Here is a 13576-nt window from a genome sequence, read left to right as displayed (position 1 = left end):
AATAGTCAGATTCAGTGGGTGAAGAACAGGTCTCATGGAATGATTGGGTGCTCCTCAAACAGATCCTGAAAATTGGGAGGTCTTTGTGCAGCCTGAGCATCTGGTATCCCAGGCTGCTGCCATGCCTTTCTCAGAAGCTGCTCTGCCTCCCAGAGAGCCTTGGGGGAAGCTGGCGACTGGATGAGAAGGGGGTCCTTTTTACGTTTCGGGTCCTCATGTTTTCCACTTTAGTTGGCATTGAGGAGTGGTGGTAGAAGAAAGTTCCCTTTCCTAACCTCTTCCCCACCCATTTTCCCTTGGGTTGGATAAAGGAGGTTATTAATTAGTAAGTGAGAATTAGAGGAGAAAGTCTGAGGCCAACTTGGTTTGTTAACAAGCAACATCCTGAGCCATGAGTGACTGTGCACACTTCATCAGGACTCTTGTTAATGTGCAGAGTACATTGGGTTCAGTGCTAACTGATAAATGACTGTCCTATCGCTCCAATATACCACAAGGCAGGCAGTAGAGCCTGTGTTATGTCAGGTTCCACAAAGGAAGAGTCGCTGCAGCATTAGAAGCTATAAAGTTATTACTCCCATGGCCATTATTTACATGAATGAGGGTAGAAAAGAGTCTAGACTTAGTATTATCTAAGGTGTGTAAATAGTCTCGCCAGGACCTCAACACAGTAAGTGAGGAGTTAGGATTTGTGTTTATTGCCTTTCTTAGATTTAGGCCCCGAACTTTTCTGATCACATACCCCATCAGTGAAAATATTTTGAGCATGCCCCCCCTAATATGCATGTTGACTTAGTTATAAATCATATGTATATTCTACTGTACTAGTAATTATGTATATTAAGCAAATAATTAAAAATGTATGTAAGAATGCAATAATATTTGGTCTTAGAGTCAATAGGAGGCCACTGGAGTTTATCGAGGAGAGTGAACTAATTAGATCTTTTTTTTAGGAAAAGATGGGTTGGAGATGGAGAGACTAGAGGCCACAAGATCAGTTAGGAGGCTACTGTAATAGTCCAGGCCAGAGACAATGAAGACTTGAATGAGCTGAGAGAAGGGTACAGAAAGCAGGGATGCTGTCGATTACAAACAATAAGGTTTGGCCAATGATTGGCTGTTTGGGGTGAGGAAGAGTGAGGAGTTGAAGATTACACAAGCTTTAGTTTGCTGTCCACTGCCCAAAGCACAGAGCCTCCTTCCATGGGCCATCTGCTTCCCTGAAGGTATAATTGCCTCCTTCCCTCTTTGGGAGGGAGAAGGGACAGAGAGGGGCAGAGAATTTGCCCAATGGCACCCATTGCTAAGGGTGTAAGTTGTTGTTAAGTTGTAATTACCCCATAGGGCTAATAAATGGCTCAGAAGAGAGAAGCTAGGAGTCTGCATGGTGGAGGGCAATAGCAGAGTAGATTTGGGGGGGGGGGGGTTGGGTTTGAGCCAAGTCCCTTGATTGACTGTTTCAGGAAGGGTGAGATGTGTGCCCCTTGGGCTCAGGTGAGGGCCTCCACTTTGAACACCACTAGTCCAGGACTCAGAGTTTCTAGTGTCCTAGTTGTTAATCATGAGGCCACCTAGATGACTGTTTCCCAGGGAAGTCAGCCTTCTCTCTCAAGAGCTGGAGGAAGACAAAATCCTTAGCACACACAATATGTAATTGGCAAAAGCTGTTTCTACCCCTTACTGGCAGTGACCTTTGGAAGCCATTTCATCTCCAAGGGCCTCAATTTGATCTTAGAAAAGTGGGATAATCCTTGTCTACTAACTACTTTCCAGGTTCCCTGTGAGAATCAAACCAAATGGAAGTGCTTAATTATCATGTAGTTACATTGCAGATACTTTGATTACTTCTCTGTATATTTGCTGTTTCCCTCCATTGTATTATAAGCTCCTTGGGCCTGTTTGCTTTTTGTCTTTATGGCTTCCATGCTGTGAGCTGTGGCATTTCACATAGTAGGCACAAGTAAATGTTTGTCCATCGAGGAACTGCTTGAAATGTAGAAGGTGGTATTAGTAGGCATATTCCTGTGGGGAAGACAGCTGCAGGCTAAGGATGGCACAGCCAGGCCCTGGGGAGGGATGATGGCCACTTTTTACTCAGCAAGCTGATCTTGACTCCCTGCCGTGCTCTGCCTGTAAACACTTTTAACCCCTGACTATCAGAGTCATTAAAGCATTTCTCATGTGAATCCCCTCCAGAATGTCAGTAGTTCTTTCTTTCATCAGGCTCCTTGTACTTATGAACAGGAATTACTTCCCTTTGCACTAGGTAGTTTATTATGGGAATTTGCTAAAAATCCATAAAGGTGACACTTTCACAGAAGGTTCAGTATTAGATTGTAATTATGGGCCACAGTGGAAAAGAAGACAGTTAGGGGCTAATGAATGGGGGACTCAATTAATAGAAGTGGTAGCTAGACTCTTCAGGCAATTTCTTTTTCTCTGTTTACCTGTCATTTATTTTCCTGTTGCTAGACATTATCATGTGGGCTACCATTTTTAAATGAGAAAAATACGTAAAGGTTAAGGAAGAGTTTGAAAGTTTATCTTGATATTGATTCCATTTTTCCATGACTTTACTGGGGTTAATAGAATCAGCTTTGTAACTCATATCCTTACTGTATCTTGGAAAAAAAATGAGCGGTACCCTGATGCTAATCTCACATTGTGAGATGAGAAAAGTGAAATCCTTTTTTCTTCAGTTATAAAATGTAGATTCTACACAATAGGGAAGCCAGAGACTTATTTCAATTGCATGACTGCAAAATTTTTTCTGCTGTAGAAAATGGAGGTGCCCTGTGGTGTGTTGCTGATAATTTCAGGGGGAGATTTTTCAGTAGTGAAAAATGAGCTAAGTTAGAACAGCCCTGAATGTTTCATGGCCTGACTGCGAAGGGCGGGCAGATTCTGTCCTTTGCTGCTGCAGAAAGCCACAGTGCCTGGAATGGAGTGTCTCTCCAGCTATTTCCTGGTGATGACAACAAACTCTGAGCACTTTCTTTCTTGAGTTGAAGTGAGGAGGCATTTGTGACACAAAATTGGCAGGAAGTTTCCCATACCCTTTTTCCTTCTTTTCATGAAGTCAGGAAATTCTCACTTTGTCCTTAAAATAAATTGCATGTGTATGTTTAAAATCAGTAACCTAACCTTTTTGAGAAGTTTTTACAGTAATCCTAAAGCCAGAGGAAATCACATTTTAGAAACGGAATTTGAATAGCAAATTTGCAAGCTACTCCTATAAATTTAGGCAAAATTTAAAAAGCATTTTGGTTTTTTTTTTTTCCTTTTTACATGCGATCTAGGCTGGCTTTAATGTTAAATATTCCATCAGCAGTTTTTGTATTAGCAGATAGTGAAATGTCCTGCAGAATGACTTAAATCTCGTTTCTAATCATGGAAATCCAGCAGCTCATTTCACTGCAATATTTTTGGTCTTCCATAGCTAGTTTATTGGTATTATGTTGCCCTCTTTTGTCAGAGAGACTAGATTAATGAAAGCCATGTTTCACCTTTTACATACATAATTGGATGAGATCACCAGATGGTGGGTGATGTTAAGGGCACATCAACAGGAAAAGTTAAAAATGAGACATGGATGGAAAAATATTAGAACCAGTTAGCTCTGTCAAAAGCCCTATGACTAAATCTAGGGAGAGGGCAGGAGAATAGACCAAATACTGACTTGGTCATTTCTTTCAGAGGGACTGAGCTGCCTTGGTCTTATACTGAGAGCTGGTCTTCAAGCCAGGAAGACCTAGGTTCAAACCTACCTTTGACCATACTGGATGTGTGACTCTGGGCTAGTCACTTAACTTCAAAGTAGTGCTTGAGGCTGGTAGTATCAGACTCAAACTGAAACAGATCCCCAGGGTTGTTGATTGATTTAGAAACCACACATTAACATTATCTGTGTTGCATTGTAATTTTATTTATCTTGCTCAACATTTCCCAATTACATTTTGACCTGGTTCTGGCAGCTGGTTTGGAGTTTGAGGAGGGCACATTGGTCTTGGAGTTGACACCTCTGCACTCTGAATTGCAGAGAAAGTGTTGATCTGCATTAGTAGAAGTGGCCTCACCTGGGAGTTCTCTATCCCTGTGAAATTAGATGTTCAGTCCCCATCCCAATCCATTTCTTTGATCTTTTGAAGGGTAGATGGGTAGTCCATACATCACTAGAATGGGGACAACAGAGAAAATGGGCCCAGAGTCTGGGGTAGAATTGGAACTGGAGCCGGCTACTGATTCCCATGGTCTTTGCAAACTGCTGTGAATTGAAGAAAGTTATCTTGGGAATTCATATGCAAGTCAAGATTTTAGAATTCTTGCTAGATGTGCTGGGGCCATTTCCACTTGTATGTTTTCCCAATGAAAAAGTCTTTCACTTTAATTATGAGTCTTTGCAATGTTAACCAAAACTATTTGCTTATGACCTGATGTTGAAGGCTTAAAAAAGAAAGCCTAAGGACTCTGGTGACTTTAGTTTGGTGTCTCTGTTTTAATTTAAATCACCAGCCTGTTTATCAAATTTGCCTGCTATAATATACAGCTTGGTGGCTTGTGTTCGTTTGGGGAAGGAGGGGAGCCCCTGCATCCCTGCTCTTTCTCCCAGCAGATCTCTAACCCAAGGGATCAAAGATTCCAAGTTCCTCAAATTCCAGTCTTTTAGTTGAGGCTGTAGATGGGAGCAGTTGCTGTGATAGCTGGAATTCTCAATAAAAATGCCAGGAAGTGAGTGAGTCCATGAAGCAGAAGGAATCTTAGGGTGAAACTCGAAGAACTGAGAGATTTTTAATGAATCGTCTGCAAGCCCACCAAAGGATGCTTTGGGAGAGTGGGAAAAAATAATAGAAGAAGTCAAACCCTGCTGGGGGTCAGGGCAACCCAGGGCTTTCCAACCACTTTCTTCTGACCCCATTCTCTGGCACAATCATAGCATCAACTTGGCTCTCTAGAGTTCAGGCTACTGGAAGGGGGCGGCATGTAGAGATAGTCCTGACAAGAGACAGTGTGGGGGTGGGAGACAGGAGGGGGAAGAGGGGGATAGAAGAGGCATGGGGGATGGGAGGCGGAGGGGTGGTACTGGGAGTAAGAGCTAAAAAGCTGAAAAGTGATTTCTTTGGATCTGTGACTGGTCACTTTATGACATGGATGATACCAGGGCCCTGGCCTCCAACCATCCAGTGGAAGAAACCAGGGCTGTGGAACAAAGAGAATTTTAGTTAGAAAATATATAATGGACAAGAAATAGGGTTGAACATTCTTTCTGTTACTTAATGGCTGTGTGACCTTAGGCAAGTCCCTTGGCCTCTCTGGTCCTCAGTTTCCTCATCTGTAAAAAGAAGGGGATGGACTAGATCTTCCTTAATATTTCCTTCAACCTTAATCCTATGATTCATTATGCACAGACTATCTAAGGAAGCCCTTGACCCCATTTGTATCTTGGGTCTGTACTACGCAACCCACATAACCTCAGATTTCACAGGTTTGCCAGTTGCTTTAACAAGCCATTAAATGGGGCTTTCAGGAAGTAAAGGTCTTCAAAAGGAGTTTCCAAAGCCTAGTGGACTTGGTGGCGCCTCCTGCATTCACAGCTGTTTTATTTATTGAGATGAGTAAATTGCTTTGAGCATTTCCTGATGTTTTCTTCTTTTTCATTCTTGTCGGTCTAATTTCTGCTGCAGAAGAAGCTATTATGGAGGAAACTGGGCCAGTTTCAGCTTTTCAGGATTATTGTCTTGGATAAAGGAGTATCAGGTAAAGTGCTGCTCTGATTTTTCTTTTCTTTTGGCCATTTTAACATGATATGCATTCCAGATCATGAATCTTACCTGTTACTGTGGGGTTTGTCTTGCTTTAAATTGTGCCAAACATTACGGACATTCAGTTTACTTCTCTTCCAGAAGTGCTCTAGTTGAATTGATGTGCTGACCATAAAGTGAATTCCTAGGAAAAACGAGACCCATCTTCCCACTTGCTTCTAGCATTAAGTTGAAATGACTTGAGGAAAAGAATCCCTCTGTAGTTTGAATTGAAAACTTTGCTGAGTAAGGAAGAGAAGATGCTAAGCAGATTCCTGACATGTTGAGTGTTAGCATTGTGGAAAGGCTTTTGTACCAGTTTTAGAGCTTAAAAGTTCTCATTTGCTTCTGGAATTGGGGCTTTGTTGACATACATGCCCTAACTCCCCAGTCCATCAGTATTTTTCTCATGTTTGAGAAGACAGTGACTCCACACTCAATGTTCCCCTAAAGTAGCCAGTGACCTTTTGTGTGACAGTTTATAGTATCTAATAGGTCGCAGTGGCAGACTTCACTAGGAGTGACTGCCATCCAGCATAGGATTGACTCTAGTCCAGGCAGGTCTGAAGTTCAAGGCTACACATTTTATAATATGAATTAGTTTCCTGCTTTATCAATTCTATAACTTAGTATTGTTTGCATTAGAAACCAATTTACAGGTTTCAATTTTTTTAGTCGTGTTTTAATTTAAGGAATCTTGTCCGTTATTCCAAAATGCTCCTTAGCATGGCTTCATCAGTGCTTTCTCATGTCTCAGTTATTTATGAAGTGTTCTATTTAAACACTAACTCCTTAAGAATATGTGATGCTTTGGTGAGCTTTTGCTGAGAAAATTGACATAAATCAGATGTCTTACTTGTTTCTGTACGGGCTAACCTTTACATTATAAAATAATCTGAAATTAGCTATTACAGTTCTTGATATACTCAGATACTATCTCTTGCATTTGTGCTTTTCAAAGTAATTTTTCTTGTTGTGTCATTCATTGTGTCACATGACCAGTATTCAAAAGTCCAAATATAGAAATAATTTCTCGTTTCTCCAACTGTATTAAAACGTGGTACTGTTATGTTTGTTTTCTCTTATATTTTCCTCCTGGACTATTTTTATACACACATACACAGTGTGTGTTTACATTTATATGTGTGTATATATATGTACACACATATACACACATACACGTCCATACTGTGGAGAGCACTCCCAATTAAATTGACTACACCTGTCACATATAAACATTTCCAAGCCAGTGTTTGTTGAATTTGAGCGTGTTATTTGCTTACCTATTCACTATAATTCAGAACAGATGTACACTGGTAGTTGTGATGATGGACCTGTGTCGGTTCAGACAAGTTGGATCACTTCGAGCAGCAGATCGTGGCTTTAATAATGTCTTTGCTTTGAATATGTCAGAACTGAATTCTGTCTGAATTCAACTTTAGAGGATGTTTTTATGTGTGTATGTGTATATATGTGTGTTTTGTGATAAACTTCTGAGAAGTGATGGGACTGCGTGCTTACTTGCAGAAATTCAGAAACTTATGATTAAGATGTAGTTGATTCTCTGTGTACAGGTTTGGTTTGTTCCATTTGAATGCAAATGAATCAGAATCCTTCATCTGTATGTTGTTTAGGAAGAGCGTGATAGGGAAGAGTGGGCAGCATGGCAAGAGCTGGTACTGGAAGCAGAAGAAGGTGTTGCTCTTTGTAAGAAAGACCGGACCATCCAACACGTAGAAGTCGTTTGTTATGCCAGGTATGAGCAGTAATTGAAAGACAAGTATTTCTTAATCTTTTATTATAAAAGCCAGGCCATAATGATTATTTGAGCTATAATCACTTTTTTTCCCCTCTTTCTATTGTATAAAAGAACCAAGAATTAAACATTTTCCTGCAAAGATCTATGTTAGCGTCATAGAATAATAGAATCTCTGAATGGAAAGGGACTTCCAAGGTCATCTTCCCCAACCTGCCTTGACCTGAGCCCAAATGCCTTCCACAACGTCCATGGAAAATGTTCACTCAGTTGTCCCTTCAGGACCTCTAGTGAGAAGCGGTTCATAATTCCCAAGGCAGCCTTTGCTCTTAATTATTCAGGATGTTTTTGGCCATTCTCACTCCTTGCTGCCTTCAGGAGTCAAGTAGCAAAAGTCTGCTCCTGCTCACTTAACCGCTTTTCAGTACGTAGACAATTGGCATCCATCTCTTCTCTGTGCCTCCACCCAGAAGGTTGAAAGGGCTTCTGGTGTAGGCCTAGCAATGCACTCAATATCTGCCTTATAAGGACCAGCCCGTTTTCTAGGGAGCTGATTGGTTTTTGACCCTAGCAATTGGAGAAGCTTGGAGAGAGGCATCATAGTAAAGTGGGGGGGGGGGGAGAGGGAGGGACGACTCAGGAAGCTTTGGCTTCAGGTCTTTCCTCAGTGACTTGTCAAGTGACTGGATAATACATTTAGTGTCTTTGAGCCTCTGGTTCCTCCTCTGTAAAATGGGGTCAATGAAGGCAACTCTCCCACAGAGTGGATAATGCATGGAAAGGCGCTTTGCTTTCAGAGCGTTGGAAGTGCTGTATAAGTGTAAGTTGCTCTTAGTGTTCTGACTCTTCTTCCTCCTCCTCTTCCTCTTCTGCCTTCTCCTCCTTCTACCTCCCACCCTCCCTCCTCCATTTTAAGATGCACATCCAGGCAGACTGATAACTATAAATCCTTGAGGTAGTCATGCAAATTGCTCTAATATTTAATTTCTCAAAAATGACTATTTGGATGAGTAACTGAGTTTTTTACGTGACATGTAGCTGATGGCTTAAGAAGGTAAGTATACATAATATAATTAAGTGTATCCATTCATATTATTAGAGTCATCCAGTGTCCAGGTCATCAGACTGCCAAGTGTTTTTGTGATATGTTAGTGAATTAATAGTGGTAATTTTTTACATTTTTGTGGACCTGTGAAAAATCTGTGAGGGCCAGGAATTCTTTCACTTATTTGTGAGGCGCTGTTAGTGTTGTGGAACTGAGAAGTTATTTTCAGCATTTTTTTGTATCTTAAGGACGTAGCTAATTTCCCATGTATTTTTCTCCAAAAGCATGTCCTTCTAAGTGTCTGATATAGGTTTGAATTTATAGTGAACTACGTACCTTTCAGCACAAGAAGGTACAAACAGCCTAAGAGCATTCAAGGCCTGTGTAAGCTTTTAGCCTATGATTCTCCCTCTTCAGCATTATGGTTTAATAACTAAAAAGTAATATCCAACACCACTATATGTGGGGGAACGAGAAAGAGAGAGTGGTAGGGAGAAAGAGAGGAGGGAAAGAGGAAGGGAAAAGGAGAGGTGGAGAGGAAAAAATTAAATGGGTTAGGCAGCTTTTCTACATAATGCTCTTAAATATCAGCTGTTGTTACATGATGATGATTTTAGCCTAGTAGTCCCTGAAGGACTGATTGACTGTCATGTGGGAGAACATGTAGAATCAATGATTAGAATTGGCAGAAAGGCAGAAAAATGATTGTTTTAAAAAAACACTTCAGTTCCTCTCTTTTATCTTTTCTGAAGTCATTTCCTGCCTTCCGTCTTGTTCCGTCCAGCCTTGGTATAAATGGCCTGGGCAGCCTCAGGTGGTAGTGAGCTCTCCCTCACCAGAGATCTTGAAGCTTAGGTCAGGTTACTCTTTGTTGAGTATGTTATAGAAAAGATTCTTGTTGATTTCTTATCTACCTTTGAAATATTGTGATTGCAAATATGGCTTTTGAGTCACATACCACAGTTGTTAAGAGCTAAACCAACCCATCCAGAGTGTAACATAACAAAATAACATAAAGCCTAGAAAAGGATCTTATTTTTAACCCCCTTGCTTCTTGATATTCCTTTTGGAACTTCCTCAAGTAGGCAAGTAATTGCAGCAGAGACAGAATAGGACTCTGGAGGATTGTGTTTATCTCAATACTAAATGACCTCAAATAAACAAGTATATGAAGGAGATACAAGAGCTATAGAAATACATCAACTGAGGATCGTAATGAACCCCTGGAGTATAAAAACAAGGTTAAGTCATTTTCAGGATCATCTGTCTGAGTAGGCAGAGAAGGTGGTGTGTAGTATTTTAAGAGAGATATTTATAAAAAATGAAGAATGTAATTTTCAGCCTTCTGCCTTTTTTTTTTTTTTGGAAAGGGAAGGCAGGGCAATTGGGGTTAAGTGACTTGCCCAAGGTCACACGGCTAGTTAGTTGTGTTAAGTGTCTGAGGTCGGATTCGAACTCAGGTCCTCCTGACTCCAGGGCAGGTGCTTTATTCACTGTGCCACCTAGCTGCCCCCATTTTCAGACTTTTGAAGTTAAGGTAAGCTATCAATCAGTAAACATTTATTAAGTGCCTACTATGTGCTAGGCATTGTGGATGCAAAGAAAAGAAACAAAATTGTCCTTACTTGCATTGCTTCCATTTTAACATGGCATTAAAGGTGTCCTCTGAGCTTCAGTTATTTGGAAGTCTTATTCACGTGGAGCAATAACTGCTTCCCCCGGAATTAGTCAGTCAGTAATTGAATGTACATTATATGCTAGGCTCTGGAGGTATAGAAAAAACCAGTTCCTGTCCTCAAGTATGCATTCTGTATGGAGAGACGCATATGTCCAAAATGCAGGGTAATTGGTGGATGGTTGGGAGTGGGGGAGGCCTAGTGACATGAGGGAGAATCAGGAAAGGAAAGGCTTCATGTATGTACAATGTGCTGCTGGAGCGGAGTTTTGAAGGAAAAAAGGATTCTAAGAATCAAAAGTGAGGAGACATTTCGTTCTGTGTATGGGGCACAGCCAGTACAATGATGTGGAATTTTGTGGGTGAGGAATAGCAAGAAGTCTAGGTTAGACAAAAGATTATGAAAAGGGGAGTATTGCATAATACGATTGGAAAGTTAGATTGGAGCCAAGTGGTAAAGAGCTCAAAATGCCCTATAGAAGTGCTAGAAGAAATGATGAGTAGGATGATTTCAGAAAAACATGGAAAGACTTAATGTGAACTGATGCAAAGTAAAGTGAGCAGAACCGGGAGAACATTGTTCACAGTAATAGCAATATTCTACCATGAACAGCTGTGAATTACCTAGCTGTTCCTAGCAATACAATGATCTCAGACAATCCCAGAGGACTCATGATGAAAAATGCTGTCTACCTCCAGAGAAAGAACAGATAGTATCTGAAGACAGACTAAAGCATACTATTTTTTTCTTTCTTTCCTTTTTTTTTTTGATTCGAGTTTCTTTCCATAAAATGACCAGTATGGAAATATGTTTTACGTGATATGCACATGTATAACCTATATCAGATTGTTTACTGTCTCTGGGAGTGGGGAGAAGAGGAAGGAAAGGATAGAATTTTGAACTAAAAAAAAAAGCCCCAAATGGTAAAAATTGTTTTTACGTGTAATTAGGGAAAAATAAAATATTGTTTAAAAAAAGGAAATGCCCAATAGAGGAATTTCTACAGCTAGTAGGAAGTCCCTAGAGTTTGAGTAGGGAAGTGACATGGTCAGTCTTGTGCTTTAGGAAAATTTCTTTAATGGTCATATGGAGGATGGATTGGAGAGGGGGGAGCAGAGTGTAAGCGGCAGACCTGTAAGTCCATGAAGAGGTCCTGAAGTTAGGTACTGCCTGTTTGTGTGGAGAGAAGGGAGCAGATGGGAGAGATGTTGGGGAGGTAGAATGAACAAGATAATTGATTGGATATGGAAGTTAAATGAGAATGAGGAATGGAGGAATCACAGAGATCTTGAACTTGAGTGATTAAAAAGATGGCAATGCTATTGACAGAAACAGGGAAGTTGGGAAGAGGGGTGGGTTTTTAAGGGGGAAAGATATTAAATTCAGTTTTGGACTTGTTGAATTTGAGATGCCTATAGGATATCCACTTCAAAATGCCCAGTAGACAGTTGGTAATGCAGAACTGGAGCTCAGAAGAGAGATTGGGGCTGGATAAATAGACATAGGAACCATCTACATATTGATGGTAGTTGAACCCTCTTCAGCCTATGGGAGCTAGTGAGGTCACTGAGAAAGTACAAGGAAAAAGACGTAAGGACCCAGGCCAGAGCCCTGGGGGACAACTACAGTCAGAGGGCACAGTATGGAGGATGATCCTAGCGAAGGAGATTGAGGAGGAACACTCAGGTAGGAGGAGAACTGAGAACAAAAACCGAGACAGGAGGGAGGATTTAGGAAGAAGAGGATGTTCAGTAGTGTTCAGCACTGCAGAGAGCTCGAGGGGTGATAACTCAGAAAAGACCATCATATTTGCCAAGTAAGAGATCGTTAGTAACTTTGGAGAGAGCACTTTCAGTTAAGTGCTAAGGATGGAAGTCAGATTGCAAAGGATAAATGCAAATTTACATTTGGTTGCATTAAAACTGACTCTCTGACCCTGGGAAAATTGCTTAACATCTGTCTCAGTTTCTTCAACTGTAAAATGGGTATAATAATAGCACTTCCCTTATTGGGTTGCTGTGAAGATCAAATGAGATCATATTTATAAATCCTTTAGCACAATGCCTGGCACATAGTAGAAACTTAATAAGCATTTGCTCTCTTCCACTTACCTTCCTTCTTAAAAGCATTGGTGGAAATAAAATTCAAATCTTTGCTGTGTGAATGCTTCATGGGAGCAATCCTACTTAGTGACTAAAAGGCTACCTGGGTGAAGGTGGGTGCTTGAAGGAGCATTTTGGGTTCTTCAAGCCAGTAGAATTTGATCTTGAAGAGGAATGGAGAGGAGAGGAGAGTGCCCATGGAGTGAGCGCACATGGTTGGCTCTCCATTTGCTCCGAGTCAGTTTACTGTTCTTTATTTTTGCTGCCATTGATTATAAGCCCTACCCCTCTTTGCATGTGTGTTGGGCGGCAGGACTGAGCAGCCACTCTAGTTTACGACCTGCAACAAAATGCATAAAATGCCATGCCTGCCCATTTATGCATGAAATTACCATGGAACCACAGGATTGGTAGCTAAAGGATCTCCTGTCTCCTTGTCTCTACTTTCTGGCTTCCCTGACTTCCTTAAGGCTCAGCTAAAATGACGCCTCCTGTGAGAAGCTTTTCCCAGACCTCCTTAGTCTTAGTGCCTTCCCTCAACTGAGTTTATGGCCTATTTATCCTGGATGTGGCTTGTTTGTACACAAGTGGTGGCAATTCTCTCCTATTAGACTGTGAGCTCCTTGAGGGCAAGGACTGTGGTCTTCCCTTTCTTTGGCCTACCTAGTACCTGGCATGTAGTGGGCACTTCAGAAATTCTTGTTAACTTGTTAATGACATGACATCAGATAGAGGCAACACTGAACACCTTTGCCTCAGTTTTCTAATCTGTAAAACAAGGGATAATAATAGCATCTCCCTCCCAGGATCATTGTGAGGATCGAATGTAATAATATTTGTAAAGTGCTTAGCACAGTACCCCGGCCATCACTTGCCCAGGGTCACAGGTAGCATCTGAGGTAGTATTAGAATCTCGGCCCTTATGCTCCAGACCTAGAGAATGCTCCTTCTGCTCTGCTAAGGTTCTTTTTTTAATTTTGTAAATCTAAGATAAACTTCTGCCTCCCATAGAGCATTAGACATTTTCTTTCATGTAGGAGTCTAGGATCATAGACTTAGAACTGGACCACACTTAAGAGGTCACGTGGTCCAACCCCCTCATTTTACAGAAGAGGAAACTGAGGCCCAAAGAAGAAGTAATTTGCCCCAAGTCACACAGAGAGTAAGTAATGTAGGCAGGATTTGAATGCAGGTCTTTG

The 13576-nt window shown here is 41.1% G+C and overlaps 1 protein-coding gene across 3 annotated transcripts in view; it reads left to right on the top strand.

Annotated features, from left to right (window-relative positions):
* Positions 1-13576, top strand: part of CHM (CHM Rab escort protein) — a 193997-nt gene that overhangs the window by 39611 nt on the left and 140810 nt on the right. For 2 of the 3 annotated variants that reach the window (XM_069107739.1, XM_069107738.1), the window contains exons 3-4: positions 5682-5754; positions 7433-7554. In XM_069107739.1, coding sequence (XP_068963840.1) covers positions 5682-5754; positions 7433-7554 — 195 coding nt within the window. The remainder of the gene's footprint in view (positions 1-5681; positions 5755-7432; positions 7555-13576) is intronic. The other variant, XM_069107740.1, reaches the window with a different exon arrangement.

The sequence above is a fragment of the Petaurus breviceps genome, unplaced genomic scaffold (genome assembly GCF_028583685.1).
Source record: "Petaurus breviceps papuanus isolate PSGF00001 unplaced genomic scaffold, PetGlider_PUasm1.0 90205, whole genome shotgun sequence".
NCBI lineage: Eukaryota > Metazoa > Chordata > Mammalia > Diprotodontia > Petauridae > Petaurus > Petaurus breviceps.
The sequence above is the reverse complement of the archived record's forward strand: the minus strand, read 5'-3'. Positions and strand labels throughout refer to the sequence as shown.